At 43.8% G+C, this 27026-nt stretch overlaps 5 protein-coding genes across 17 annotated transcripts in view; 3 read left to right on the top strand and 2 right to left on the bottom strand.

Annotated features, from left to right (window-relative positions):
- Positions 1 to 368: 368 nt before the first annotated feature.
- On the top strand, positions 369 to 2889 carry LOC144406234 (uncharacterized). Of its 3 annotated transcripts, XM_078101519.1 has the most exons (6): positions 370 to 877; positions 994 to 1127; positions 1367 to 1538; positions 1634 to 1880; positions 1990 to 2260; positions 2567 to 2889. In XM_078101519.1, the coding sequence occupies exons 1-5, from the start codon at positions 492 to 494 to the stop codon at positions 2017 to 2019; spliced, it is 969 nt and encodes a 322-aa protein (XP_077957645.1). In that variant the 5' UTR covers positions 370 to 491; the 3' UTR covers positions 2020 to 2260; positions 2567 to 2889. The 3 variants fall into 3 exon arrangements, with proteins under 3 accessions (XP_077957646.1, XP_077957643.1, XP_077957645.1); XM_078101520.1 differs by lacking the exon at positions 2567 to 2889 and having other exon boundaries at positions 369 to 877; positions 1391 to 1538; positions 1634 to 2058; XM_078101517.1 differs by lacking the exon at positions 2567 to 2889 and having other exon boundaries at positions 369 to 877; positions 1634 to 2058.
- On the bottom strand, positions 2762 to 7629 carry LOC144406233 (uncharacterized). Of its 2 annotated transcripts, none has more exons than XM_078101515.1 (12): positions 6993 to 7629; positions 6521 to 6727; positions 6107 to 6345; positions 5913 to 6013; positions 5623 to 5792; positions 5086 to 5280; positions 4681 to 4767; positions 4091 to 4344; positions 3870 to 4009; positions 3510 to 3650; positions 3259 to 3367; positions 2762 to 3156 (listed from the first exon to the last, which is right to left on the bottom strand). In XM_078101515.1, the coding sequence occupies exons 1-9, from the start codon at positions 7123 to 7125 to the stop codon at positions 3983 to 3985; spliced, it is 1413 nt and encodes a 470-aa protein (XP_077957641.1). In that variant the 5' UTR covers positions 7126 to 7629; the 3' UTR covers positions 2762 to 3156; positions 3259 to 3367; positions 3510 to 3650; positions 3870 to 3982. The 2 variants fall into 2 exon arrangements, with proteins under 2 accessions (XP_077957641.1, XP_077957640.1); XM_078101514.1 differs by having other exon boundaries at positions 3884 to 4009.
- A 3296-nt stretch (positions 7630 to 10925) lies between these two features.
- slc7a2 (solute carrier family 7 member 2) lies at positions 10926 to 20473 on the top strand. 4 transcript variants are annotated; one of them, XM_078101506.1, is made up of 13 exons: positions 11209 to 11478; positions 12506 to 12601; positions 12681 to 13058; positions 13142 to 13297; positions 14275 to 14440; positions 14525 to 14661; positions 14739 to 14961; positions 15929 to 16068; positions 17670 to 17772; positions 18186 to 18391; positions 18480 to 18646; positions 18758 to 18866; positions 19097 to 20473. In XM_078101506.1, the coding sequence occupies exons 3-13, from the start codon at positions 12689 to 12691 to the stop codon at positions 19282 to 19284; spliced, it is 1965 nt and encodes a 654-aa protein (XP_077957632.1). In that variant the 5' UTR covers positions 11209 to 11478; positions 12506 to 12601; positions 12681 to 12688; the 3' UTR covers positions 19285 to 20473. The 4 variants fall into 4 exon arrangements, with proteins under 4 accessions (XP_040028532.2, XP_040028530.2, XP_077957632.1 ...); XM_040172598.2 differs by lacking the exons at positions 12506 to 12601; positions 15929 to 16068 and adding an exon at positions 16327 to 16463 and having other exon boundaries at positions 10926 to 11478; positions 12678 to 13058; XM_040172596.2 differs by lacking the exon at positions 12506 to 12601 and having other exon boundaries at positions 10927 to 11478; positions 12678 to 13058.
- A 782-nt stretch (positions 20474 to 21255) lies between these two features.
- Positions 21256 to 25385, top strand: pdgfrl (platelet-derived growth factor receptor-like). Its single transcript, XM_040172593.2, has 6 exons — positions 21256 to 21484; positions 22172 to 22445; positions 22536 to 22687; positions 23031 to 23324; positions 23701 to 23837; positions 24090 to 25385. Exons 1-6 carry the CDS (start codon positions 21430 to 21432, stop codon positions 24276 to 24278), a joined length of 1101 nt encoding a protein of 366 aa, XP_040028527.2. The 5' UTR covers positions 21256 to 21429; the 3' UTR covers positions 24279 to 25385.
- mtus1a (microtubule associated tumor suppressor 1a) overlaps positions 25054 to 27026 on the bottom strand; it is a 25142-nt gene continuing 23169 nt past the window's right edge. For all 7 annotated transcript variants that reach the window (XM_078101498.1, XM_078101499.1, XM_078101500.1 and 4 more), the window contains 3 exons: positions 26591 to 26719; positions 26398 to 26495; positions 25054 to 26245 (listed from right to left, as the gene is read on the bottom strand). In XM_078101498.1, the coding sequence (XP_077957624.1) occupies positions 26017 to 26245; positions 26398 to 26495; positions 26591 to 26719 (456 nt within the window). In that variant the 3' untranslated portion in view covers positions 25054 to 26016. The remainder of the gene's footprint in view (positions 26246 to 26397; positions 26496 to 26590; positions 26720 to 27026) is intronic.

Raw genomic sequence — 27026 nt, 5'->3', positions numbered from 1 at the left:
AAATTGATCTAACATGATGGTAACATTGGCGGTCCATGTGATGTGATGTAAATCCATTTTGCTATTGGATGATGACCTGTTAAGCATTGCTTTTGAGATGTGCCTCCATAGACGTGTGTATTGTCAGTAACACTCTTAAAAATGCATTTTAAACCAAGCAGCTACGATATATGGAGGACTAAAAGTGCCACAATTAAATAAATAAATACACCATTAAATAATTACTTAAATGTGTCATTCATTAATTAAAATTGGAATTAAATAAATAAATGTGTCATTAAATGTGTCATTAATTAATTAAAATACCGATTCATTGTATGTAAAATGCATATATAACTATTTCACTATTTACATTTACATTTCATGATCCTGCGTTGCAGCGCTTCATGAATTACTTAAAACTGTCAAACTGACCCATCAAAGTCAGTGGGCGGGGCTAACGCGAATCTAGTCTGATCCATTGCTTTGGTCTGAAGTACCTGGATAGAAACATGGAGGATCTCCGTGAACTTTCCAGGGAGTTGGTGAGAGACATTTTAAACTTAGCAGAGGATGTAGAAGCAGGACCTGCTGAGTCCGAGCATGTAGCTAGTAAAGCAGAGGAACTTATTGAAGTTGTTGGAGTCATTTCCGCACTTTCTGACGAAGATATCGACCACAGAGTAATTACAAATCTAGAAGAAGTTGTCCACCGCTTCTCTGGTACCAGGGCGCATCAGGCCCAACACACACAGGGACCGGGGCGTTTGCCGTTTGACATACCGAGTGCAGTTCTGGAGCATCAAGTTCTTTGTGGAGTTCCCGCAGTTCAAATCGCAGCGATGTTCGGAGTGTCAAAGAGGACCATCAGGAGGTGCATGCAACAACACAGTTTAAGGTATTTACACTAAATTCATGAGGTTTCTGTTTATCAATTGCTGCTCTCATACACTCTGAAAGAATATGGCGTTTAAGGTAACATTACTTGATGTTGTGTTTTTTTTGTTTCTACAGAAAAACAGATCTCTATTCAGCTGTGAATGATGAGGAATTGGACCATATTGTAAGTGAAATTCACAGAAGTCATCCAAACACCGGCTACAAGCTAATCCGTGGTCACCTGAATGCAAGAGGTGTGCGTGTTCCAAGTGAGTATAATAATATGGGCATTATTTAAATGTATTTTTAATTCGGAGCTCTGCCCTTTTGAAAGGTGAAGGAAGCCCGCTTTTGGAAAGACATCGCCTCTGAGATGTAGAATGTGTATAATAGAAGAGAAACACACATTTCAGGACAGCTGACTTCTATCATCAGGATAGACATGTCCTGTGATTTTAAGCCTCCTGTTTAATAGAGGTGGAACAATATCTGACAGTAATATTCTCAGCTGTCCGGATGTTCCTCCCCTCAGTCTCAAGACTGCAAGAGTCTTTACGCAGAGTAGATGCAGAGGGAGTCTACATGAGACGTCTGAGGCTGCGTGTATTAAGGCGACGGCAGTATTTTGTGCCTGGCCCAAACTCTTTGTGGCATATAGATGGCCACCATAAGCTCATCAGGTCAGTGATATTAGCAGATAAACAATTCATCGTTCTAGATGTTTCATTACAATTGTTTCACAATAAAGTTGTATGTTTTCATGTCTTTGCAACAGGTGGAGATTTGTTGTCCACGGTGGGGTGGATGGATTCAGTCGTTTAGTGGTCTACCTGACTGTGGCTGGCAATAACAGAGCTCATACGGTCTTACAGAGCTTTATCGCCGCTGTTGAGCAGTATGGGCTGCCATCAAGGGTACGGTCTGATAAAGGGGGGGAGAATGCAGATAGCAGAATTCATGATCAGAAGCAGAGGTACCGACAGGAATTCACACATCACAGGCAGAAGTGTCCACAATCAGCGGTAAAGAAATATGTTTGGCAACTAGGCTCACACAACTAAAATACCAGTTGAATGTACTTTAGCATATGTCACATAAATTAACAATTTGACAATTTTATCCTAAACACAGAATAGAGAGGATGTGGAGAGATGTTTATGAACATGCCCTGGACCTCTTCTATCAGATCTTTACTTCATTGGAAGATCAGGGAACACTGAATCCAGACAATGAAGTCCATCTTTTCGCTCTGCACCGGATTTTCCTTCCACTGGTTCAGCAAAGCCTAGACTCTTTTCGAGATGCTTGGAACTTTCACGGTCTGAGAACTGAAAGGAATCAGTCACCACAGCAACTCTGGAGACGTTACAGAGAGCAAGGCCCTGAGGAGGATCCTACTGAGGTTAACAATCAACTTTAAACACGTTTCTAAAGTGTTTGCCCAAAAGGAATTATGGGAGGAAAAAATTGTGCTAAATGTGGTACTTTAAATGGAACATTTACTATATTGTCTTTAAAATCTCCCAAGCTTTTAAAGATCAACCTGTGAGCTGTAGTTTCTACAGTGCATACTACAGCTGTATTATTTCACAAAACTTTAATAACTAACAATTTCTCACTGACTTGGTGACCAAAAATAACAATCTTGTGTTAGGACATGTCAAACTATTTTTAAGTACAAGTTTGATTATGCTTGTCATCTTTTCAGATTCCTGAAGAGTATGGGATCGACTGGAACGGACCTCACAGCCTTCATGGAGGCACTGTGTCAGTCCCCGAGGTTCAGCTGGCCCGTGAGCTCTCAGATGAAGAGGTTGCAATTTTGCCAGCTCCAGGAGTTTCTGTTACTGATGCGCTTAGACTATATGTAGAGACTGTGGAAGTGTTATCAAGAATCTTAGACTGATGTCCGACACGTTTTTATTTTTTGTGTTAGAACAAGCAGTCAAAAACTGAAAGTTTGCTTTCCTTTAAAAAAAAAATATATATATATATATATATATGCCGAATAAAAATAAAATAAAAAGTCAACTGCTGCAGTGTGTTAATCAGTTTTCAAAGACACTGAACTTGTGTCTGAAAATACTTAAACAAGCCCAAATCCAGTACTTTTTATAGCAGCGACAAGTGCTTTCTCAAAGTCCATGTAGATCTTGAAATGAGCTGGCAGCTTTAGTGTTTCAAAGCATGTGGAGGACGTAGGAAGGGTTCCCTCAGAAATCACCACTGTCAGTTCAGGAGGAAGCATCTCCCAGCCAACCCAGGATGTCAGCAGCTGGGCCAGGGTACCTGATGAAGCTAAAAGTCATACAATGGATTGAAGACATTTAGTTCAACTTTATTTGATCATATCTATCCATGAGACATAGAAGCATTTTTAAAGAGAAATTAGGTTTATACCCGTTTCAATGAACATCCTTAGAAAGCCAGTGATGCGGCAGGTGGTGTCCAAGTCAAAGTCTTCATCATCACTGTCCTCAACTGGCCATGTGATTTCTTCTAGGAGCATCTTAAAGAAAACAAATTGTAATTTTAAAAAGGGAGATGCAGATCACATTATTGGAAAATGGAAAAATAGCCAGCTCAGTCATGGAAAAAAGACGTAAAATTCATTAAGTTAAGTCACAAATATAACTAAATTACTGACTTACCTGGGGTGTGAACTGCATTTCAGCCATTTTGGGGAAAAGAAGTGGGACAACATCTGGCCTAGATGTCAGCAGGGGCCATACCATCACATCTTTCAGTCCCTTTCTCAACTGTTTAATTTGGCGCATGGTCCTCCCAACGACCTAAGAGACAGACAGACCCATATTACAGCAGAAATCCTTAACCCAAATTTGACAAAAGTTGGCACAGTAGAACAAAATGTTAATAAAAGCACAATAAAGTGTCTTATAAAAACCCATTAAAACTCGAGTACTTAAACTCTTGTGTTAACATTAACAAGCCAGGGTTCAGAATACATTCTATAATTTCAACAAGTACAGCAATGAGTTCTGTCACTTAACCAGCAGGAACTCACTGCATGGAGTAGAAGTTTATTATGTAGCCATCTCCGATTTGTTTTGGTGACTGCCGGAAGATCCCAAGACATGGAAAGATCTGAAACTGTGGCTTTCTGTTACGGTGTAAATTCTTCATGTTCAAGCTAGAATAAGGACCATACCATTTATTATATCTGCCCAAGCAATATTTTTTTACATGGCAAATTATCTTTTAGGTTACATACCAGTTCTATGATGCTCCTGATGTGCAGATCAGGACAGTCTTCAATAACAACAGTAGCCATTTCTGGGTCCCCATTGAGCAGTACATGAATTACAGCAGGACTTAATCCTGTAACATGGGGACCGTCATGCAGAAAAGTGTGGGCCAACATCCTTCCTGCAACCCGGAAGAGGTTGCTTTCAATAAGTGCCTCTGATGCTGCTGGAACAAGATGGTCAGGTTCACCCTCAAATAGCAGTGTTCGGCCCATTCCTCCTGTAAAGTACCAAGAGAGCAGGGAATAAAGTCACAACAACTAACCTCTTAAATACATAAAATTACATCATACTAGTGCAGTGCCCGTTGAAAATGTGCCTGTTTGGAACGGGCGATTACTTGGCCTGTGGTATTGCTGCTTGTAGAATTCACTTAAACAAAATTGTAGCCTACTCCAAAATGACTTACAGACCCCAAACCACTTCAAATGCAACCCCCCTGAATATCCTACTACTGACTTACTGATTTACCTGACACAAAACATTGCCCACCGGCCCTCTGCTAAACAGCACATATCTGCGTTCATCAACCACCAGAACGTGTGCGAGTACTTACCAAGATCTAGACTGAATCCAAACTGGAGTTTGGATATGATTGTTGTCATAAAGTACCGCATCACTCCCTCTCCGATAGCAAGATCACCTGAAATAAAATACTGATAATAACACAGTGGAAAAAAGTGGCAGACAAATACGGGTAACTTGATTAGCTAACATTTAACAAGCAAGGGAGAAAAATAGTCAAAATTATATTGGCTGTAATTTAGAACAGCATCCTTAATATTGATTATTCCAGATAAGAGTATATTGTGCACAATATTCACATACATAACATTTTTTATCAATTATATAATTTTGTGCATTCCATTCTCCCATTTTCCAATGGGACAATTCCATATATGCTACTTGAGTGGTATAAACTGTACTGATGTATTTATATTATAAACTTTATATTACTTACCAACCAGAGTACAATGAAGTGGACATGCCCATTCTTGCTGCTGTTTATAGAATAAGAGAAGCTCCCGTTCCCGGTCCTCTTCAGACTCCCTTACATCCATCTTTATTCTAAGTGGTTTCCCAGTTGCATGTTCCCTTAGCAGATTTTCTTTGAAAACTTTGGCAGCTTGAGTGGGTTCCTCAATAATCTTCCATTCTAAACAAACAACAACAAAGTTATCTATTCCAGAGACATATTGTGAGTTGGCATGTTACCTGCATATACAGATACCCTCTCACTCTACACAACAGGAGGAAAATTATGTTATTTCACTGATAAAACGCGGGACCCAATAGCTTAAAAATCTGTCACAACGCCGAGTTGACATAAAAACGTCATTCAACAAAAACTAAATATTAGAAAAATAAAAAAAACAGGTGCATGTTATTAATTGCCTGTAACTATTATCTTATCCAATTCTATATTAAAAGTGTTCGCTTTCTATTGACTTTTCAGTTACACACAATCTTATAGCAACACTATTGTGATGACACATACCACTGTCTGTTTCTTTGCGATCCAACTCCTCGTTGACAATCACTGCTGGAACTACTGCACTCTCAGCTGATGTTTCAGACCTCACTGGAACACTGTCACTGACTAGGGCTGTCTCACTATCATTTTCTTCCCTTTGGCCTCCCTCTTGTTCTCTTTCCTCCATGGGTGTCCTCGAAGTGAACAGAATCAAAATGGTCATACTGGCTTATTTGTGTGCACAACACTCCAAGAGGACATATTCCCAAAGAAAATGAATATGCTACCCTCGCATTGCTTTAGGAAGTACATACCCATTGCAGCTCAATCTGTGCAGCTTCATCTCTGAAAAGGGAACTTCCATCTGACAAGTGATGCAGGGGATGACTGGACCAGAGGCAGGACGTGAGCTCTCCTAACAACAAATGGCTTTTAATTAATGATTAAAAGTCACCAGTAATCTTTGTTTTGATTATGTATTAAACTAGGTCTCTGTAAATTTATGTACACAATCTAAGGGTAGATCCTGTTGAAGTGGACGTATGTAGATTGTAGCCTGTCCAATCATCGTCGATGGATCTTTCAGATAGGCAAGGGTGTATCCAGTGCTGGGACACTGAAGCAATGCAAGATTTCGACTGCGAGTAGATCCTAAAAGTTTTAGAAGTTCAAAGCCTCCCCCTTGTTGGAGCTTCGGAAACACTTCCATCAGTTTATTTGTTATAACCATGGGATCGTGGTCATTCCCTGGAGAAAAATAAAACAAAATCATAACTCACCTCACCTTAAATTAAGCAAATAAGCCTGTGATAACTATTATTCACAGTATTAAAATGAATTACGTTTGAGTCACTATACAATTAAATGCAAATAATTGCAATGAACACAATTTGTTTTGTTTAATGCCTAGTTTCGCACTGACCTGAAAATGTTACTTTTTGCTCTCCAAGTCCTGAATGAGGAAGTTCAGCTTTAACCAGTACGCTTGGAATTTTATCCGCATTGTGGTCAGCCAAACAACAGACAGTATGTGTGTAGCTTCTTCGGCTAACTTGGACTTGTGCTGGTCGTCTCGTCATATTCCTTCTGGCTCCAATGTTGTATGGCGCAAAGAGCCTTGCTACCTCCGCTGCAACACAGAAAAACGTCACCGCTCAACGGTCACCAGTCAGCTAAAACAGTCTCTACTTCTATCTTGGGATGCTCAAACCAGCTAACACCATTAGCTAACTAGCGGGTTTTATGCTCCACCAATTAACAACGAACGTGTCGCGCACGAAACATCATAATACCACATACAAATACATTTTCGAGTCGATCTAATTTAACCCACACGTGTGTCCCGAATCATTAATGAGTAGCACACCTGGCTAACATGAAATTACTTAGCTTACCTTGGACAGGTGTACGTGATTGAGCGGCCGGTATCTGCTGTGACTGAGCCGCCGGAGCCGTTGGACTTCTGCTCAGAGCTTCCTCAATCAAATTCGCTGCTTCTCTCAGCAGCTCCGGGCAACTTTTTGACATTTTGTCCTGCACCTCGCACGGCGTCTGCGTCCTTGGTCATTGGGGCTAGCAGGACCGCGTCATCTCCTTGATTTTTAGCCGTTGCAATGAAAGTTCTGTTTAACAGCGTATCCAAACCAACGTAGAGGTGAATAGCGCCACCCAGTGTATTGGAATGTGTTCAGTAGCTCTGCAGCGATCCATTATCTGGAATTGATTTGTCTTGACTTGATGCACAGGGTAACCAATCAGGCGTTATGTTCCGCCTACCAACTTTTGATGGGTCAGTTTGACAGTTTTAAGTAATTCATGAAGCGCTGCAACGCAGGATCATGAAATGTAAATGTAAATAGTGAAATAGTTATATATGCATTTTACATACAATGAATCGGTATTTTAATTAATTAATGACACATTTAATGACACATTTATTTATTTAATTCCAATTTTAATTAATGAATGACACATTTAAGTAATTATTTAATGGTGTATTTATTTATTTAATTGTGGCACTTTTAGTCCTCCATAACGATAAGCACATCCTGTCATAACTTAAATAACATAGATTAAAGATTCTCATCCTGTTGGTGACTGTTCTTGGCTTTATTTACTACAGCCCTTTTATGCTCAGAAGATGGCATACCCATGAAAAAAGTCTAATAACTCTGTAATTACTTTATCTATCTAGACAATATTTTTTTCTTCCTGTCAGGATAAAGGGGAACTCCAGTGAGTGGTCTAAAAATCAATTTATATGTTATTGGTCCCCCCTGGAACATTATGGCTGGATTTAAATTGTCAAATTGCAACATGTATTTTGCTAACTGTTACTTACATGATCTGGATCGGGCGGTCATTGCTACCACAAGGAATTGTGGGACGGAATTATCTCCTTTCCTTTTGTAAAGGATAGTCTAGCGGTTCCTATGCTAAAGGAGTTAATTAGGGAAGCATTGAAGCTCCTTTCCTTAGCATTAGAGAATTCAAACAGCCACTAAGACTGCTTCCGGGTCATTTCACTCAGTTAGGAACCTTGCTAAGCAAATTTGACAATTCAAATGTTCTGGTTCTAGACCGGAAATTTGCTTAGGAAGGTTCCTAACTCCTCATGAATTCTCCTGACCATATTTCCTTGACCCCTTGACGTTTTCCACAGAGGTCAAGGAATAGTGGTTAGGAACAGATGTTAGTAGCTTATTTTTTGAATATTCGAATCTCCCTCCGGTTGGAAAACTAAGATGTATTCATTTTCACGCAAAAAATCGACAAATCAACTTCATATTTTTGTAGAATGATTTTGATAGACATGATTCAGGTGCTTGGTATTTGGTTTCCAATTATTCGGCAAGGTTTGTCTCAGAGAAAAGTTACGGGTATCAATCGCCGATATCAGCGGCGAAAGCTCTATTGATTTTCTGCCTCGTCTTCCGTGTTAGCTTTTAGATTTGACCGATTGTTCAACTTTTGCAAGGCCGTGTGTAAATTATTTGAAAGAATTTACATGAGATATTTTCTAACTCTGTTAGGGCTCGTTTCAATCGTGTTTGGAGCATGTTCAAACAGCTTCGATATCCTTGTATCTCAGACCCGATGTTTCCAGGTATGTGCTGCATTGGCATTATTGGCATTACTACGTCTGTTTCTTGTCAAGGTATAAATATCGGTGTAATTATCGGCTGGACTCGATTCTGTGTCCAGAACGGGGACATTAGTAATCAACGGCCTGTTGCACTGTTGGCAGAATAAAAACAATCAAGGTAGTTAGTTAAACTAAGCAGAAGTGATTGACTTACTGACGCCTGACGGCCTTGTGGCTCACCCGCCTTGTATGAGGAACCGAAAAACGCTTGATTGTCCATTGATTATAAAAAACAATTCAGTTCTGATAACATCACACGGATCAGATATCTCTGTTTGTATGAGAAATTATATTATGGCAATTATACTAATTAAGACAATCCAGCCTTGATGACTGAACTGATTTTAAATTTGTTTAATGCACAGATCAAGTAGGTGTAATATATGTAATCATATAAAAGGCCTAAGCAAGATATGAAACAATAAGACTGGTGCAGAGTGACAGTTTGAAACCAAATACTTATTTAGGGCGGGCAACTTGTGAAATCCCTCAGTTTTAGTCTAAGGCATGTTTTAGCATTCTCACTTCATATTCATATCATACACTCGGAGTAAAGTCAGACATGAACATAGCAGATTATATTCAAAGGGATTTGTTAGTTTGGCCAAATGTATACAAAAAATACATCCAATAATACAATACTTTATACTACTCTGAGCTGTGCTTTGACTCCATCCAAACTGCTTCCCAAATCATTAAAGTTATCTCCATTGCATTGGAATTCGATACAATTGCTGTTTTAGTTTTTTTGTTCCTCTACACAAAAAAATCTTTCTGTATGTACAAGGCTTGTCCTCTGACCTAGATAGAGACAGGAAATCACTTTTCGCAGAGAGAGGCAGTCTCCAATGACGATGAATACATCCATAGATAATACTCCACCTTCCTACCTAATAAAAAGAGTATTAAGTCAAACTAAGGACAGGTAATGTCCTCAGGCTTCATTCCCCAGACTGCTCTTAAAATGCAATATAAAGCGACTTTGTGTTGTTTCATTAGATTCAGCTTGTAAACCATCACCAAGGCTGGCCTCCTAAACGAAAGTCTAACCTATTTTTACACTATGTTTGTACATTTTGTACACTCAATGCTGTGTTTTCTGTGATCCTGTCTTTTATTTAACTTTGTCACATCCAAATTGCATCTAAAGTATCTCTCGGCTCAAAAAATGCTGTTTTCAGGCTGGAAGTCACTCAGTCTCACTGCCTGCCTTATCAGTAATTGTTCACTCTAACATTTCCTGGCGACAGCGGTGTTAACTGGAGCGAACTGTGCTCAAGACAAACACCACTCAATATGTTGACCATATCCACGTTTTTGAAGCTGGGTCACTCAGCCATCGGAGAGCAAATGCATTCAATTGGCTTCACAGAATTAGCGCATGTCAACAACGAGACACGGTGAGCCAGTGACTCCTTTCTATCCTTTCCATGGTTACACTGACCTGTAAAACCAAAAGGAAGTACCCCTTTACTTAAAATGTCAGCGGAGCATTTTCGCTGTATTTTTGTTATATGATGAATGTATTTTGGTCTATTTTGCACAGCAGACCAATGCGTGTGTCCTTTTAAGACAAGTACTTTAGTACTTGTGTCTCCTGCCCACCGTAAAGGAAGACAGTGGCATCAGCATGATAATGAACCCTGCAGCCAAGCTTTGGTGGGCACAGGGCCCTGATGTGTGACTGCTTGGCTGGATGGACAATCTGTCGGCTGTTGTCATGCCGGATTGCACGACGTTCCTGGGCGCCAGCTGCCACCTTCCCACTGGGGTCTTTTGATCTGGTTTGAGCTGCTCTTGGTAGAAATAATCACTGCAGCAAACTTAACCCAGTTGTAAATTGCACGCAGTGTTTATGGAAAAATGTGCCTTTAAAAAAAAAAAAAAGAAGAAATTCCTCCGGGAGCTCAAGTGAAGTTGCCGTGGAGATGCCGAGCTCTTCGTGCTGCACCACAGCGAGCAGTTTGTTGTTGGTTTTGCAATGTTCACGGGTCCAATAGCTCAGGGAACATTGAGCAATACCTGATTCCATTAGGAGGACTTAACCTCCCCCCCACCCACCCACAGGTACTGTAGCTCGTCCACCCTCCGTTGACCAATCAGCAATCATGCTTTTAGCAGCACTTCTGTGGACAGCACTGGGTAAACACATGTGTCTGCCTCAATGTTTGTCCACGTCAGTTGCTTAACCATTTATCAGCAGCCAGTTAGCATCTGGACAGCTGGGATCTGGGTGTGTTAGAAATGACAAATACTGCCATCAAGAATCCTTCCTTTCTCTCTCTCTCTCTGTCCCGCTGTGTGTGTGTGTGTGTGTGAGAAGTTTTACTCCCCTAAAACCTCAGGCATGGAGGTGGAACACCCCTCGGACCCCAATCATTCCCTGGGGCCCCCTCCCCTCTTCCCCTCCTGCCTCCTCTACTCGGGGGACGTCCCTCTACTGGCGGCTGTGGGACTGGAGGCTGGAGTGTAGAAAGAGTGGATGAAGAAACAGTGTGCGCAGAGGGGCGGCGTGAAACTTCTGCTCAGTTCAGTTGGCCTTGAGTTGAGAGAAGCGCTGTAGCAGAGCTTTTGAGAGGCAGCAGTTCACGGGGAGCAGTGGATCTAATTTGACATTTACCTGCGCTGATCTTCTGTGCAAGCTGAAGGAGACACACTGACACTTTTGCTTTTGCCTTTTTTTCTAGTGTCCAAACGTAAAAAACCAAACATCCGCAACGTGTCGGTCTGACCAGGTAAGTGCGCGGCTCTAATGAGATACATGGTTAGGTTTAGTCAGACTTGTTTCTGAACTGTTGTTGAGAAATTAAACATCATCCGGAGGACACGACCTCTGTTGAGGTCACCGTGCAATTTAGGTGATATATGCAGGTGATATATTACCCAAGTTTTGACGGCTGGAGGAAGAAATATGCCTGTGAAAGAATTGAAATTGGGTTTTTACGTGCATGAATCTGTTTTCGGACTTTGCAATCTTCACTTTTTCATTCACTGTGTCCTTGCAGATGCAGCCCACATTGTAATGTTAATAAGCTGTCACATCCAAAACTCATTTTCCACCACACTTAAATGGAGATCAATGCATTTCTGGACGGTCGTCAGTATTCATTTACAGTCAAGATGACCGAAATTTAGGTTCAAAGCAAAAGCTTCAAATCTTCAAATGAACGCTAGAAACCATTCTTCCACGGGCACATTTCTTTCGCCAGCTGCCTCTTTGTAGGCATACACATGTGTTTTGCAGGATGCCCAGCAATCATGCTGAAAAGAGACATGTTTAGATAAAAGACGATAAAAAAACAATGGCTACTTTGCGGTTTGATTTCTTTGTCCTCTTTTCCCCCGTGTAATTTGTAGCGACAGATACTGGAATGTGTAGTGGTGCACAGTGGCCCCCCGATGAATGCAGCTCTTTGACTACTTAGATCTGCACCATAATCCCAAACAATGGATTTTAATGGGACATTTACTGTACAAACTTCACCAGGGGTTCCCATAATGTACGTCAGGGTTCAAAGGCTTAATAACCCTCTCAACGGCCCCCATCCCACCCTTGTTTCATTCTCACGTGTTATGCAACTTACTCTTTAGCATTCCTGTCGAGAGAACAAGCTGTCAAAGTCGCTCAAATAGCAAAATGGACTGGAGTTCAAACTGTTGACGGACCTGACCTTTGCTTTCACAATTCAAATATTGATGCTGAGATAGAGTATCATGATTGGGTGAGATGAAATCATCTTTTCCATGTGGGCCACCGCCGAGGCCTTCATGCTGCGTGCACACGTACCCACCCGCGAGATTCAGCCAATCAAACGACGCACTCACACAGAGGATGACTTGCATTAAATACATTTTCAGGTTCGTGGCCTGGTTAGAAGTAAAACATCTGTAGCTCAGGCCGAGATTGGTTTGAATCTCTCTCTCCTCCTTATAGCAGGTGCCGACATGCTGGAGCAGGTTCTGTCATTCAGCCGCTCCCTGGTGCGCAGGAAAGTGGTGGACATGAGCAACCTGGAGGACTCGAAACTGTGCCGCTGCCTGGGAACCGTCGACCTCATCGCCCTGGGCGTTGGCAGCACTCTGGGCGCGGGGGTCTACGTCCTGGCCGGCGAGGTGGCTAAGGGAGACTCGGGGCCGAGCATAGTCATCTCCTTCTTAATTGCTGCCCTGGCCTCCGTCATGGCCGGCCTGTGTTACGCTGAGTTTGGCGCACGCGTCCCCAAGACCGGCTCTGCTTACCTCTACAGCTACGTGACCGTTGGAGAGATCTGGGCCTTCATCACCGGCTGGAACCTCATTCTCTCCTACGTGATAGGTGAGATAGTGACTGTCTTGGAATCGCATGCTGTTTAAACGAAGATGCTGATTTGTTTCTGTGCTTATTTTGCTTTCTCACAGGTACCTCCTCAGTGGCCCGGGCTTGGAGTGGCACATTTGATGAAATGATAGGAGGACACATTGAGGTGTTCTGTAAGACCTACTTCAGCATGAACTCTCCTGGTCTGGCTCAGTACCCTGACTTCTTTGCCGTGTGCCTGATACTGTTGCTTTCTGGTAAGGCAGCAAACAAAGGCTGAAAAGTTGATTTGTTGCATCACAGGCTGGTGAGAAAGGACGAAAACCACTATTGGTCCTTTCCGTTCAACACATGCAAAAGTTCATGAGCCACCGCTGACATATTCCAATAAAGACATAGCACGGCATTGTGTGTGACGTGCCTAATGGGCAATGTGAGTGCACTGGGAGACCACAATTCCCCCAAGCTGTTTAAGAAAGTACCCGATCCTCCTGCTAATCCTCAGCAGCATCGCGCTTTTATTTCCCACAAACACACAACCGCATGTCTCTGACAAGCTTCAGCCCAGGTTCTATTGTTGCCAGTAGCAGTTGATGACTTGCAGAGATCTCCAAATTAGTTTCCCATGGTCAGATTATCGACAGTCCTGGGATTTGAAGTGGACATGATCCTCAGGCTAAAACCCAAACCGTGTACTCTATGTTCCATCCTTTGGATGCATCCTTTGCATGATCCTGCGATCATGTTGAGTCAGTGCAACCCAAAATCCACTAGTGGTTGATTGTCTTTAAGAACCACAGATGTGCAGACCTGAATATCTGCTCATCAAAACAAAACAAAACAAGATCAGATATATTTTGAAACAAATTCTGTCATGAATGAATATATTTAGCAAACTTCTTCGTATTAACAGAGCTCAAACTAACTTTACCTGAAACGTGCAGTTATTTGAACGTGGTTTATGTAGTTCAATCACTTGGTCAAAAATGGCATCTGTCGAATTCACAAATATAGAAAGCATGTTAGCATGCTAACACACCAGGGTGCGTAACGTAAACGTGTCACAGTGCATCATTAGAATCCCACAGAACTGCACGCATTGTTGCAGACATTGAGTCTAATACGTCCATATCAAGTGGCTGTGCTTTTTGCAAAAATGTTTCTTATTAATAATTATGATGACACACATTGTGACTACTGGATATCAACATTCTTAACACGCATTCCATTTAAGGTCTCCTGTCGTTTGGCGTGAAGGAGTCGGCCTGGGTCAACAAAGTCTTCACTTCCGTCAACGTGCTCGTTCTCTTGTTCGTCATCGTCTCCGGCTTTGTCAAAGGAGACGCGCACAACTGGAAGATAACTGAGGAATCCCTTATAAATGTAACCATAGTTACAAGGTAATGTACCTGTCGCAGTGATGATTACAAAAAGGCCATGAATGCAAAAATGTCTGCTTAAAATTGCTGTGGAATACGCTTCAGGAACCTGTCGGCGACGGCCAATGTGAGCAGTGATTATGGAGTCGGGGGCTTCATGCCCTTCGGCTTCAGTGGCACCTTGGCTGGAGCCGCCACCTGCTTTTATGCGTTCGTTGGATTCGACTGCATCGCCACCACAGGTGAGCCGTCGATGGGTTGTGGATAAGGGTGACCACGTGGAAGTCACACGCATAACAGGTTATCGTGTGTGTGACAGGCGAGGAGGTGAAGAACCCCCAGAGAGCCATTCCCATCGGCATCGTGGTGTCACTGACTGTGTGTTTCCTGGCGTACTTTGGCGTGTCGGCCGCACTCACACTGATGATGCCCTACTACCTGCTGGACGAGAAGAGCCCTCTGCCCATGGCATTTGAATACGTAGGTTGGAGCCCGGCCAAATATGTGGTCGCTGCAGGATCACTGTGTGCCCTCTCCACAAGGTAACCACTACCATCCGCTTTCCTAAAAGTAGTCCAGGACACAATATCAATAGCTAAAGTAGACCTACGCATTTAGATGTTATTTGCAATACAACCATAAGTTGTGATTGATGTTTTATTCTATACATGGGGGAGAACTGGTTAAATGTCTGACCGCACATCTCAGTCTATTGGATTGATTCCTGGCGCTCAACGGGACACCGTGGGTGCAGTGCTTGGTTCTCTCTGGTTTATGCCAACTGCATGTTTTTGTAATGTATTCAATAATTACAATTTCCTTTAAAAAAAAGATGGGCTGGTTTGGCTATACGCCATATAGTGGTGTGACTTAATTCGGTCTTTCTTCCCTGACGGGTACGTCAACGCTGCAATTGGTGTTCAGGCTGCTACTTCAAGGGGTCGGCCCCTTTGCCAGACTTTCATGATAGAGAAAACCCTAAAACACACATTTTTGAGCATTAGCTTTAGTACAAAAATGTGTGTCATGTGTGTCACATTTGTGTTGTTTTGCCTGTTTGGATCTACCCAAGTCTCCAAATTTCAACTCTGAACCAACTCTCAAAACGGAGAAAAAACAACTAAAATATACGTTGCAACATGACATCATAACATTTGACTGTCAGAAGACATTATTGGAATGACATTTACCCATGGAAGCAGATACAATATTGTATTCCATTGATTTAAGTACATTTAAATACAAATGAATGACGCATGTGAGACGTGCCAGGAAAGAAAGACACTAGTTTACTCCATAAAGGTACAGTTCACTCCAAAATTGTATAAACAAGTTTTCCCCCCTATGGACATAGACAAGACGTCTCTCTTTGATTGACTTTGTGGAGAACTGTCCCTTTACGCATGCTCTGGAGCTTTGATGATGTGACTGTTGGTGTTGATGTGTTTCTCTGTGTTTGGGGCTTTTGACTAACGTGTTGGTCTTGCATGTCTCTGCCGTCTACTGCAGTCTGCTGGGCTCCATTTTCCCCATGCCTCGTGTAATCTATGCTATGGCACAGGATGGGGTGCTTTTCAAAGTCTTAGCCCGAATCAATCCTAAGACGAAGACCCCACTTATTGCCACTATGACCTCCGGTGTAGTAGCAGGTGAGAGCCGGGGAGAGTCCATTGAGATAACTCATGCTAATCTTTCTCCACCAATCAAATGTGAAAGAGACACAAATACACAGAAAATCATTTGGCTCTTTTCTACCGGAGACATACCCACACTTCAACCCTCCTAATCAAATACATTTTTAGGGAGGATTCCCCTCCACACACATGTTGTTCTTTCACAGTTGTGTAGGTGTCTTGTCTTCTTTCCCAGAATTCCACCAACTTAACCGCGACCCCTCTTTTCCCTAGCCTGTTGGGCTCCATGTTCCCTCTGCCGCGCATTCTCTTTGCCATGGCACGAGATGGTATTCTATTCAAATTTATGTCCAGAGTGAGTAAGCGGCAGTCTCCTGTGGCTGCCACCATGGCGGCAGGTACCACCGCGGGTAAGCTCCCGGGACAAGGACTGTGGTGGGGTTGTATGGTGACGTTTTTTGGGAGATTGTATCGATGCACGAGGTGACTGCATGTTTACACTTAGTGAGGGTGTTTCCAAAAGCACGTGAGGAAACATTACACACTTAGTGACGGTTGTAATTGAATGGAAATCCTTTTTGTTCACCACTTTAGTCCATGACACCAGAAAGGCGTTGCTCAAAGCCAGGAAAGGATCCGGCATATAACACAGAGTAAAACTACTATATCGGTGTTTTCCTTCAGATCAGTCATATTTTGCTCATTCGGCATGTTTCCATGAAGCTAGATTAGTAAGAAGCTGGTGTAATAAGTTATGCAAGCCTTCCAAACAATAAAGAGATTAGAACCAGGACAGAAACAAGGCAGCTTGGCCTTCCAGCCCATCGGCAACAGAGTGATTTTACAGGATTTTACCCTGATTTAAGACAAGCATTTTTAAGAATATGCTTGACGGCAAACCTTGTAGATCATTGCAATGTAATAAATTGCTTCAGAATGACTTTTAATAAGTTTGAAGTATAAGTTTGTTCCATAGTCCAATTCAGGCAGTCTTATCAAATGTTGTTGTTTACACGCAGCTTTTCTAATGCAATCATTCTTCATGCACTTAATAAGATCTGAATGGAAACACGTCTACTACATTATATTGTTACAGTAACAACATAGTCGGTTAGCTTAGCTCAGCACAAAGACGGCAACAATAAAGTTGATTGACCTTGTAAAGTGGCAGGCAGATGTGATCTCTGGGAAGGAACCCAGCACACAGGCCGTGTAAAGCGCCTCCGGTAGACCCGGGTAGGGGAGCTTTCTTTGTTACAGCTTTCTCTATTTGCTTTGATATAATGTTGCGGGGTGCAGTGGACACACCGCCATTCTGTGTTTATACTGTGCTGCTGAGATCAGCTCCATACTGGAGTCTGGTGCTGAGCTACAAGAGAGGGATCGCACATCAAACGGCACTCGGCACTGAGATGATTCCAGCTGCAAGACTGGGGAACCATCTAGGTCTTAATGAAAACATGTCTGCATGAGGTTTAATTGCCATCTGTTCACGTGTGCATCTGTTGGATTGGGCATCTAAAGAAAAACAGCTTTTCAAATGATGGTTTAAAAGATTATTGTCGGTTTGACGGTTTTAATGTATTTTGTGATTTGTTTATTTTTGCCTGCTGTAGCCATCATGGCTTTCCTGTTTGACCTCAAAGCGTTGGTGGACATGATGTCCATCGGAACCCTGCTGGCCTACTCGCTTGTTGCCGTTTGTGTCCTGATTCTCAGGTGGGTACATTTGTAAATAACTAGGTCCTGTTATTTTTGAAACATTGTGAAACAACGATTCTTTTAGCTTTTCTACAAACCCACAGGTACAAATACATTTGCCTCATTTTGTTGCATCACTCTGGTGATGTAAGAACTCTCAATGCTCCCTTTGTGCGCATGTGAAGTAGCTGCTTGAGCGAATAAAGGTGTTTACTCGGGCTCCTTGTACTTTTAAACCCTGGACACGCTGTACACCTTTGCTGGTTGCACCGAGGTGACTCACCACAGCAGCATTTAACGCGGGCAAAGTGTTTGTTCGCTGTACAGGCCACAGTTGTGCATGCAAAACCAACGCACATTTCACAATTCAATAGTATGGCTGTTTAAAAACAGACCCCTGACCTTTAATATCTGACTCTGCTGTTGTCCAGGTACCAGCCAGATGGACCTCTAGAGAAGCGGGCCGGCGAGAGGGACTACCTGTCCTCTGAGGCGGGAGAGTCCGACCTGACAGAGTCCGAGTCCCACCTGAACATGCTGAAAGGCGGCAGCTCCAACCTCCAGGCCGTCCTGCACCCTCCAGCCTCCCCCTCCGAGCATTCCTCCAGTGTTGTCAACATGACCGTCTGTGTGCTCGGTAAGCAGATCGGGTCTTTTTCCTTTTTCCATGATGTGACAAAAGTTATTAGAATTAAGGGTGTGTGTGTGTGTTTTCAAAACCACAGTGCTGGTCGTGTGCGGGGTCAGCTACCTCACAACGTATCACATCTACTCCATCTTGTGCATGGAAGTGTGGATCGTGGCGCTCCTGACCGTGTGCCTCCTCGTCTTCAGCGGCTGCGTGGCCATGGTGTGCAGGCAGCCCCAGACCACCAAGAAGGTCTCCTTCATGGTTCGTGGCGGCTCAATGAACGGAGAGGCTCCATGCCGAGTCTCGCCTTATATGAGGAGGCGCATTCCGTACAAATACATAGATGAGTTGTTTTGCTTGTTTTTGTCACAGGTTCCCCTTCTGCCTTTTCTGCCCATTCTGAGCATTTTTGTGAATATTTACCTGATGGTTCAGCTCAGCGGAGATACCTGGATACGTTTCTCTGTGTGGATGGCCGTGGGTGAGTGGCCCATTGTTGACATTTAAAGGAGTAATTTTTTCACTTGAGAAGATCAAAACTACTTTCACTTGTATGTTAAAGACGAAGCTAGATTAGCTACGGTTAGCTTAATCGAGCGGGAAAACAGCTGAGCTAAAATGAAGCTTCCTATTAAGAAAACAGGTAATGAAAGCCAACATTTCCCCATAAACGTTTTCATTTTCCAACGTTTTATATGTATTCGTTCCAAGGTTTTGCGATTTACTTCAGCTACGGCATGTGGCACAGCGAGGAGCGCCAGCGTAAACTACGGGGTCCCGTCAACGGCTGCGGCACCGGCAAACACGGCAAGACCGGCGGGGAGAAGCGGGCCGGCGGGGACGGGGCGGGAAAAGACCGGGAGGGTTTCATCTGCCCAGAAAAGACCAGCCAGTGTTAAAGTGAGGAGACGGATGCATGAAAGCACACAGCAGCTCTGCCTCGATGCTCGTCAGAACGGGGATCACGATGCGGGCGGCATTGGACTCAGAATTAAGAGGACAGGTAACACACTGGAGGGTGATGTCCGTTTCCTTTAACGCTGAAGCAGTCAGTGCGAGACTGCAGCCGAGCCTTTCTCTCTCATTATTGACTTTTTATTTTCTGTCATTATTTACACTTTAAGCAGGTTTGTACGTTGTTTTGTTAAATGTGAACTTTTGGGAATCTGCGTTGATCTGTTTACTCCTTCAGTGTATTATTAAGATTATAGAAGCAGCAATAATGTACTACTATTAAAAGTAAAGTTAGTTTGTGGTAGAAGGACACATTTTTCTTTCTTTAGGTCAAAGTAATGCTGTCCATCCACACATAGATTTACGTAAAGCATTTAGATGCACGTGGTTTTTATTTCGGTCTTTCCTCAAGGACTGATGTCTGTGTGGCTTCACAACCGCGTTGAAGAGACTTTTTGTGGCAAACTAGATTAAGATTCAATGCTTTCATTCTTTTCTCTGGGCTCTCAGAGGGAATCCTCTCAGGCTCAGTGAGCTTTAGTCAACAGTAGGAACTTTGGGATGTTGGTGATGTAGGTGGACCGTAACAATTCTCGGGCTCAATGGAAACCAGCAAAATATGTTAAGTTTTGATATTTCTTGCATCGTGCGTGCGTCAGAGCTGCAGATGCTATGGGGCATTTTTTTTGTCTTTGGGGTGAAACGTTCGACTAAGGAGGCTCGTGGAGTCTTTAAGCTAGACAGAAAGTTATTTGCTTTTTGGTTTAATTTCTGTAACAAAGCTTTTTTTTTTTCCTTTTGTGTCACATTTTCATTTTAAGCTGACGTTGTATCTTAATTGCTTAAATTACTAAAAATGGCAAACATGTTTTCATTTTCGGCAACCAAAATAGATGAGGCCTGATTGCCAACCTGGCAAAAAAAAAAAACCCCTAAAAGTGAAGGTTTGAAATGAATGTGGAAGAAATGAGGAAGCTCGTCTTAGCAGTTTGTAGGTATTCTAGGATACTGAACCTCTACATCCGCAGTGTAGAGTCTTCCAGTGAGGTCACAGGGTACAAGTACCCTCAATGTCATGATACAGTATCACATGTTACTAGCAGGTACAATAAATGTATTTTCCAATAAGACCAAGTTTGGTGTTTTATTTTCTTTGTTTGATTACTGCTTCATGTATGATGTAGATGACGCACCCATGTGGCCATTTATCCATAACATTTGGTTCAGTCCAGAGTATTACTTTGGTGGGAACTAGTTGTCAAGTCCGTTACTCAAGTAAAGTTGTCTCTAACTGCCAATCATATTGACTTTAAGTACTATTAACAAATATCGCAGCGCAATCAGCCACACTCACAATGAAATGTATCAACTCAATCATTTTAAGTCAGCCTAGTGTACCAAAACACCATCTAGTGGCATATTACTCACAACACAAATCAAATACATGGCTCTTACATGCATACTATCATACAGTATGCCAGAAATATATTAAGTATATCCCAATATGTAGAATGTCAAAAGCAATATGCTCCGCTACATCCGGTGGCAAATTGGCAGTCTGTAAACCAGCACTCTTCTCTGGATGTTCAACCCCTCTGCACAGTGAATATATGAGAGAGAGGGTCAAAGTTCAAAGTGCCAACTTCTGAGGAAGTATCTGTCCCATTGTAATGCCCACTGTATTACTACACAGGCCACAGCCTGAACTGGAAGTACATCACTAAAAGCACGAGGAAACTAATGCATGTTGAAACTTTGCCTTATGTTCTGGTCAGACATAGTGAGATGATCCAGGGTCCGTCATCAACCTTTAAAGTACGTTTACTGCGCATGAAGCAAGGCTTTCCTTCTAACATGATTTCCGCTCAGGCCCAGCAGATGGCTCCAGAACTTGGACTAACGCTCTGCCGGTCTGAGCAGAGGGAGTAAACAGAAAAGGCTTTGAGCTTATTTTCCCCCTTTCTCTCATTCCGTGAGGATGGAGCTGGCTATCTAGACAGGACAGCCGGAGCCTACAGAGTTCCTACTGAGCCCCCAAATCAAGACCACATCAAGACTCCCCGACTCAGTCCGTCACAGCAGAACACAGCATGAAGCTCTGGGTTGTGCTTTGCATGGCGCTGCTCTGGGTGGAGCTCCAAAACGGTGAGTGAGGTCTCCACATCTGTCGGAAAGCAGAAAAGACTGTTCTTCTACTCACGAGAATTTGGAAGTGTTACCCGGAGGTACAGGGAGGATTAGATAATCTGAGGTTGTGGGGTTCTGTGATTGGGCATAGAAACGGAGGTGGATTCACAAAGACCTTGATCAACACATTTCTCCAAACAGTTTGATTCTCCTCAGGCGCAAACGGCAACCAATCTCCTCAATTTGAATTGTATTTAATGCATACATGTTCTAAACCTTTGCCTACGAGTTGTGAGGAGTTTTTGCAAAGTATTTCTGAGGACCAAATCGAACCAGCTGCCTTTGAGGCGCACAGCAGGCGTTTCTAATTAACCCGCGTTCACCGCAAACCTCTGCTAGGAGTTCACATTTCACAATTCTGCACGGACAACATTTTTGTCCTGCGATTGGTCTTTAATGGTTTGTGTGTTCTGTGGCGCAGCAGAACGAGGCTTCTGGGTTCTGGACATTTTGTGCCAGTAACGAGGATTTCACGCTTCCTGTTCAACTGTTGTCCCCCCCCCCCAGTTGTGACACAGCTGGAGAGAAGCTCTCTGCCCGGACAGTCGGTCAAGAAATAAGGGACAAAGCACAGCGTCAGCCGACTTTGTGACTTCTCTTCATCGCTCCTGCCGCTAACTCATCCTCCTCCCTCCGCGCGTCCAGGTACCTGCCAGCAGGTCAAGCGGAGAAAAGATGTCGGCGAGAACCGCATACGCCCGGGGGGGAAGCGGTTCAAGGCGCGGCCGACCAAACCAAAAGACGGAGGGGGGAAAGTCCAGTCCCTGCTGACCCAGGTGCTAGATAAGGGCCGCTTCCTGCGCCTGGGCCCGAGCATCACCATGACCCCCGGGAGGAGCATGGAGCTGCGCTGCAAAGGCAATTCCATCGGATGGTCGTACCCGGCCTACCTGGACACCTTCAACGACTCGCGCCTCAGGTGCGTCGGGGCCATTCGGTTGTGCCATAAGCGGATGCGAGAATCAGAGTCTCATACATAGGGGTTGTTTTCTTCGTTTCCCGCCTCCAGCATCAAGCCCAGCGACAAGTACAGCCAGCTGATCCTGACATCGCCCTCTGCTGCCGACACGGGGCCCTACAGCTGCTGGGTGATCGTGTGTGACGGCCCGGAGTGCGAGAGGGACCACGATCGCACCTACGCCTCATACATCTATTTCACGGGTGAGGCACACTGAGCTCCACGCATTCTAAAAGGGAGAAATAAGAGATTGTTACAAAGAGCACGCATTTGTTATCATTTCTAAGATCAGTGGAAACATCTGATGGGTCCATCAAACCCGCTTTTTTGTTTTTATTCAAGTATATTTTTAGTAAGAGACTCCAACGTCACGTGACACCTGTCCCTCTACACCACATGTGTCAAACTCGGATGCTAATTTGGTCCCCACGCATGCGCGGCCGCTTCAGACAGACGCGTGTTGTTGTTTTTTTATATCGACTGGCCCACGCTTGATCAAACTTGAAACCAAACGTGAAATGAGTTTGACACCGCTGCTGTACACAGACAAAGACAACCTCTTCGTCCCCTCGCCCGTCCACTTTGAGATTGTGTACCTGCGTCCGGACCGGCCCGCCGTGGTGCCGTGCCGCGTGACCAACCCGCAGGCCAAGGTGTCCCTGCACAGAGAAGTCCCTCCGGAGGAGATCCTAGCCAACGGGACGCAGCTGACCTACGACCCCACCAAAGGGTTTGTCCTGCAGAACCCCAGCCCGGAGCACCAGGGGGTCTTCTACTGCCGGGCCGTGACCAAAGGCACCCCTCAGATCTCCAGCAAGTACCAGCTGCTCTACGTGGAGGGTGAGGAGTCACGCTCAGAGTCACTCTGGGTTTAACCGCCAACCACAGAAACTATTTGTATGGCTGTATTGTTAAAAAGTCTTTTTTGCTTATTCAGCCCTCCGGGTTGTAGCCGTGTAAAGCTTCTATCGCTACTCTATGGCGAGCTTAGTTCATGTGGAAACAATATAGATTTTGCAAATGGGAGGAGAAAGGAATATTTATGGGATGGAAATTGTGTGGGTAGGTTTTGGGTGAAATTAAGCTCCTGTAAAACATCAGACTGGCAGAGAGAAGCGGACTTGAAATGGTGATGGAAGTACAACTGGTTACATACCACTCAGCTTTCACAAATCATTGTAACCTTTTTGTTACAACAACGGTTTCTTGTCACCAGTGCCGAGTGGGCCACCGTTTGTGAGTCTTGACGCCTCTCCAAAGTCAGTGGGAGGAGGAGACAGCATCAATGTCACTTGCACGGTGTTGGGGGAGCCAGAGGTGGACGTGAGCTTCACCTGGTTTTATCCTGGTCAGGTAAGTAAAGAATGGGGAGACCGGATTTAGGACAAAGACCGTCAGCAACCTGCTTTTTTACATGTTGGTTTGGTTCAATTCAGTTGTCCATCTAGAGAATGTTTTACACGGTTAGGAGGGTTATTAATAACTGTCATAATAAGAACACGTTCTAAATTGACCAACCGTTTTAAATCATGTATCACTCCATTTCTGGCCGACGATTCTTACCTTAGAAATCAAATAGCAATAAAAAGTGTTTGTTTTGTGAAGGGCCGTCGCCCGGTTCACATCCAGACTTCCTGGAGGCTGGTGGACAGAGGAATGAGCCACACCACGCGGATCACCCGCAGCGTCTTGACTCTGGAAGACATGGAGACAATCGACTTTGGAAACTACATCTGCAAAGCCAAGAACCAGAACGGGGAGACCATCGTGGCGACCACCATTGTCTCAAAATAGCCTCGGCAACGGGGCCCGTTGCTGAGATGTACCTGGAACACAGCAGCGACAGAGAGGAAATAGACACGTATAGACGGACAAATGGGTGTTTTTAGATTGCACATTGTGATAACATTAAGGATTCGCTACATTCTCAGACTGGACCTTTCCTGTGTGTTTGCAGCTGATGGGCTGACATGACTGTACATGTCTGCATTAAAAAAAAAAAAAAGAATTATGCATGAGGTCAAACAGAAGTGTTTAGAATGTTTTACTCATTTGAGAGGATGATATGGAGGACACTGAGCCCACATATGAATGCAATGGGTCTGAAGGAACAAGGAGTGCAGCGCTTCCTCCGCGGTCCGGCAGATCTACTGGGGACGTTTGACAACATGCTTCATGCACTGCAGGTTTCAGAGCTCATCTTAACTCTGCAACATTCGAATGGAGACGCATTAGAAACGATAGCAGCGGCCATCGGACACTTGCTGCCGCTGTGCAGCATGTTGTCAAAGAGCGAGCGGAAAATCTGGTTTAGAACTGAGCGGGTGGCAGGACGACGTCCTAATGTGCTCCAGATGAGGAATGTGGTCTGCAGCCACACAACGCATTCTGGTCCAATGCAACACTTGCTGCAGTTTTCCACTTTGCTGAGTAGTTACTTTGTTGTTTTGATTTTGGAATAAGCTTCAGCTTCAAATAAAAAGCAAGGATATTTGATATTCCTGAGTTCTAGGGAAAATGTATTAAATCGACCCTTAATCTGCCGCATCATAGATCAGTTACACAGCTCGACTTTATAACAATACTTTATTTGCATATTTCAAAAAGAGTCAAGACACAAAAAACATTTCTGGACAAATGTCGGCGACATTGCAGTGTCTCAGGAAGCGTACGAGCAGAGGCTGTAGGCTGCGTCTCTAAAGCTGCATTACGAGGGTTCAGTACGGGGTGATTACCAAGACGCAAACACATGCAAAGACTCGGATTGGTCCCTTGGTCAAACAAAACACACGTGGAACACAAAGCATGTTTGAGGCAGCAGATTATACTTAATCTGACAAGATAGGTGTAACAAAAAGAAAAAAATAACCTTAACCATTAAAAAAAAAAAAAAAAAAAAAACATAACCTCAAAAAATATTCTGAACAAAGATTGAGAGCTGCACAGCTCTGGTGTACTGAGGAGCAGCGGGACGCGAGTGACGTGACCATTTGAATATCACTCTTAAAGCGAGCTGGAGAGAAATGGAGGAATAAACAGGAGAAATTCCATATTTCATGCACATTTTGAATAAAATGCGCCCTGAGTGGCGGCAAAGTCATCCGTATTCACAGTTACTCTGAATTTAGACTTTCAATGGCTGTGACAACAAGGGCTGAATCGCACGTGCTGACATTAGTGGGTCTCTTACGGCATGTACTCTGTGCGATTAGCTTCAGGGCAGACAAGTCTGTCAACAAACAATAACAATAGTGTATCATAACTTAGAAGTCCTGAGATTTCCTTCACCCCCCTCTATAGTACCAGACGTGAAAGGAAGAAAAACAAGGCAACCTTGTTTATTAAGTGCATCTGTGCAACTATTTTAAATTTCTTTCTTTTTTTTTTTTTTAAACTGTCTGTACAAAAAGTGTCAGAGTTCATCCAGTCCTGAAGGGGCCAAAGTCAGGCTGTGGTGTTGGTAAGCAAACAGGAAACAAACATGGCTTTTAATTCCAGAAGGGAAAAGCTTCTTGGAAGCAAGGGACCACCGTTATCTGGGCGAGACAGAGGGGCTGGATAACGCGCCTGGGCTGTGAGGAGACTGAAGGCTGAAGGACTGGGAGGTGGAGGTAGAGGTAGAGGACACTTTGCGGGGGCTACTGAGGTCTCCATTTTGCAGCTTCCATATCAGCTCCTCGTTCTCCATGGACAGACGCTTGTTCACCATGGTCTCCTTCTGGAGGGACTCGTGCAGCACCGCCTGCTCCGTCGACAGCTGCCTGTGATGCAACCACACAACGGGTCAGAAAGCCTCTGGATGCGGCTTCAAAGTCAAATCAAAGCACTTGTATTTTGTACTCTTGTTCATGTTTCTCTGCACACTTTCAGCTCTCTCAGTGAAATGTCTGGTGTTCATACAGTGAACTCTTACCTTGACAGTGTATAATGTTTTTCCATTCGGGCTTTGAGGTCCTCATTCTCCTGCTGGACCTTCTTAAGGCTTTCATCCAACTTCACATTTTTCTCGGTCTGGAAAACATTGAAAGGAACAACACATGAATCACTCATTGGAGTGTTGCTCGTTTTGATGCCAGGCAATCATGACCATCTGCCTCAGGTCTCACCAGTGTTGCTATCGCCATCATCTTCTTCTCCTGCATGTGCAGCTGTTTGTTTTTGATATCCAGTACCACCTTGAGGCTCTCCAGCTCCTGTTCCAGATACAGCGTGTGGGAGTCCTTCTGAGGGGACAACTGACAAGAGCCAAGATGTTCAGGGACTGTCAACAACCTCAAAGAAGGAGTTCAGCCAGACTCGGAAAAGTCCTGTGGCCATAAATCCAGTATCACACTACAGAGGGCACCAACCATTACCAACAAATTCATCTAAAACAAATGCTGCTGGCTCACAGGAACCATGAAGCGGTGTACGAGCAGGCGTCTCACACAAGGAATGCAGGAAGGTGGTGTTTAACTACTCGTGGTCATTTTTAACAGGTGGCCGTACAGGTTGAGCTGTTGCTCCTGCGGTTCTATTAATAGCCGTTGTGAAGTGGCGAGG

The sequence above is a fragment of the Gasterosteus aculeatus genome, chromosome 4 (assembly GCF_964276395.1).
Source record: "Gasterosteus aculeatus chromosome 4, fGasAcu3.hap1.1, whole genome shotgun sequence".
Taxonomy (NCBI): domain Eukaryota; kingdom Metazoa; phylum Chordata; class Actinopteri; order Perciformes; family Gasterosteidae; genus Gasterosteus; species Gasterosteus aculeatus.
The sequence above is the reverse complement of the archived record's forward strand: the minus strand, read 5'-3'. Positions and strand labels throughout refer to the sequence as shown.